The sequence below is a fragment of the Tupaia chinensis genome, unplaced genomic scaffold (assembly GCF_000334495.1).
Source record: "Tupaia chinensis unplaced genomic scaffold, TupChi_1.0 Scaffold139917_1, whole genome shotgun sequence".
Lineage (NCBI taxonomy): Eukaryota > Metazoa > Chordata > Mammalia > Scandentia > Tupaiidae > Tupaia > Tupaia belangeri.
The window spans coordinates 292,907-293,367 of NW_006199796.1; the positions used below are offsets into that span (position 1 = coordinate 292,907).

Sequence of the window (461 nt, forward strand, 5' to 3'; positions counted from 1 at the left end):
CCCCCCATAACAGAAAACCCCCAAAAAAAAAAAAAAAAAAAAAAACGCCCAAGACAGATACGATGTATTCATATTGGAACTAAAGAAATGAACAAATTCAAAACTGTTTATGTATTCTAAGTATTTCGATATATTTCAAAATATTTAAATTTCTTATTAGTAAGATTCTACAATGTATACAAAATGAACATTTTTTAAACCATTTATTTTTTGACCCAGTTGTGGTTTTTTTTTGTTTTTTTTTTACCTGGAATAGGTTAAGGGCTCTGACTGCTGCAATATCCAGTTTCATGTATTGGCTGAAGTCAAAAGTAGTAAGTTCAAACTGGCCAAAGTTTGAATCATCTGATAAGAGTTCTAAAAACTTGATTACTGCTGACAATGAACAAACTGCAACCTAAGAGTAAGAATGTAAAAAAAAAAAAAAAAGATTTCTATTAAAAACAGGAATAATTCTAGAC

The 461-nt window shown here is 28.4% G+C and overlaps 1 protein-coding gene across 3 annotated transcripts in view; it reads right to left on the bottom strand.

Moving 5' to 3' along the window:
* MSH2 (mutS homolog 2) overlaps positions 1–461 on the bottom strand; it is an 87,342-nt gene that overhangs the window by 62,702 nt on the left and 24,179 nt on the right. For 2 of the 3 annotated variants that reach the window (XR_003546815.1, XM_006162350.3), the window contains exon 5: positions 248–397. The exons of the other annotated variant lie outside the window; for it this stretch is intronic. Coding sequence is in view for 1 of the 2 variants with exons in the window: in XM_006162350.3 (XP_006162412.1) it covers positions 248–397 (150 nt within the window). In the remaining variant the exon portion in view is untranslated. The remainder of the gene's footprint in view (positions 1–247; positions 398–461) is intronic. 3 annotated transcript variants of the gene reach the window in all.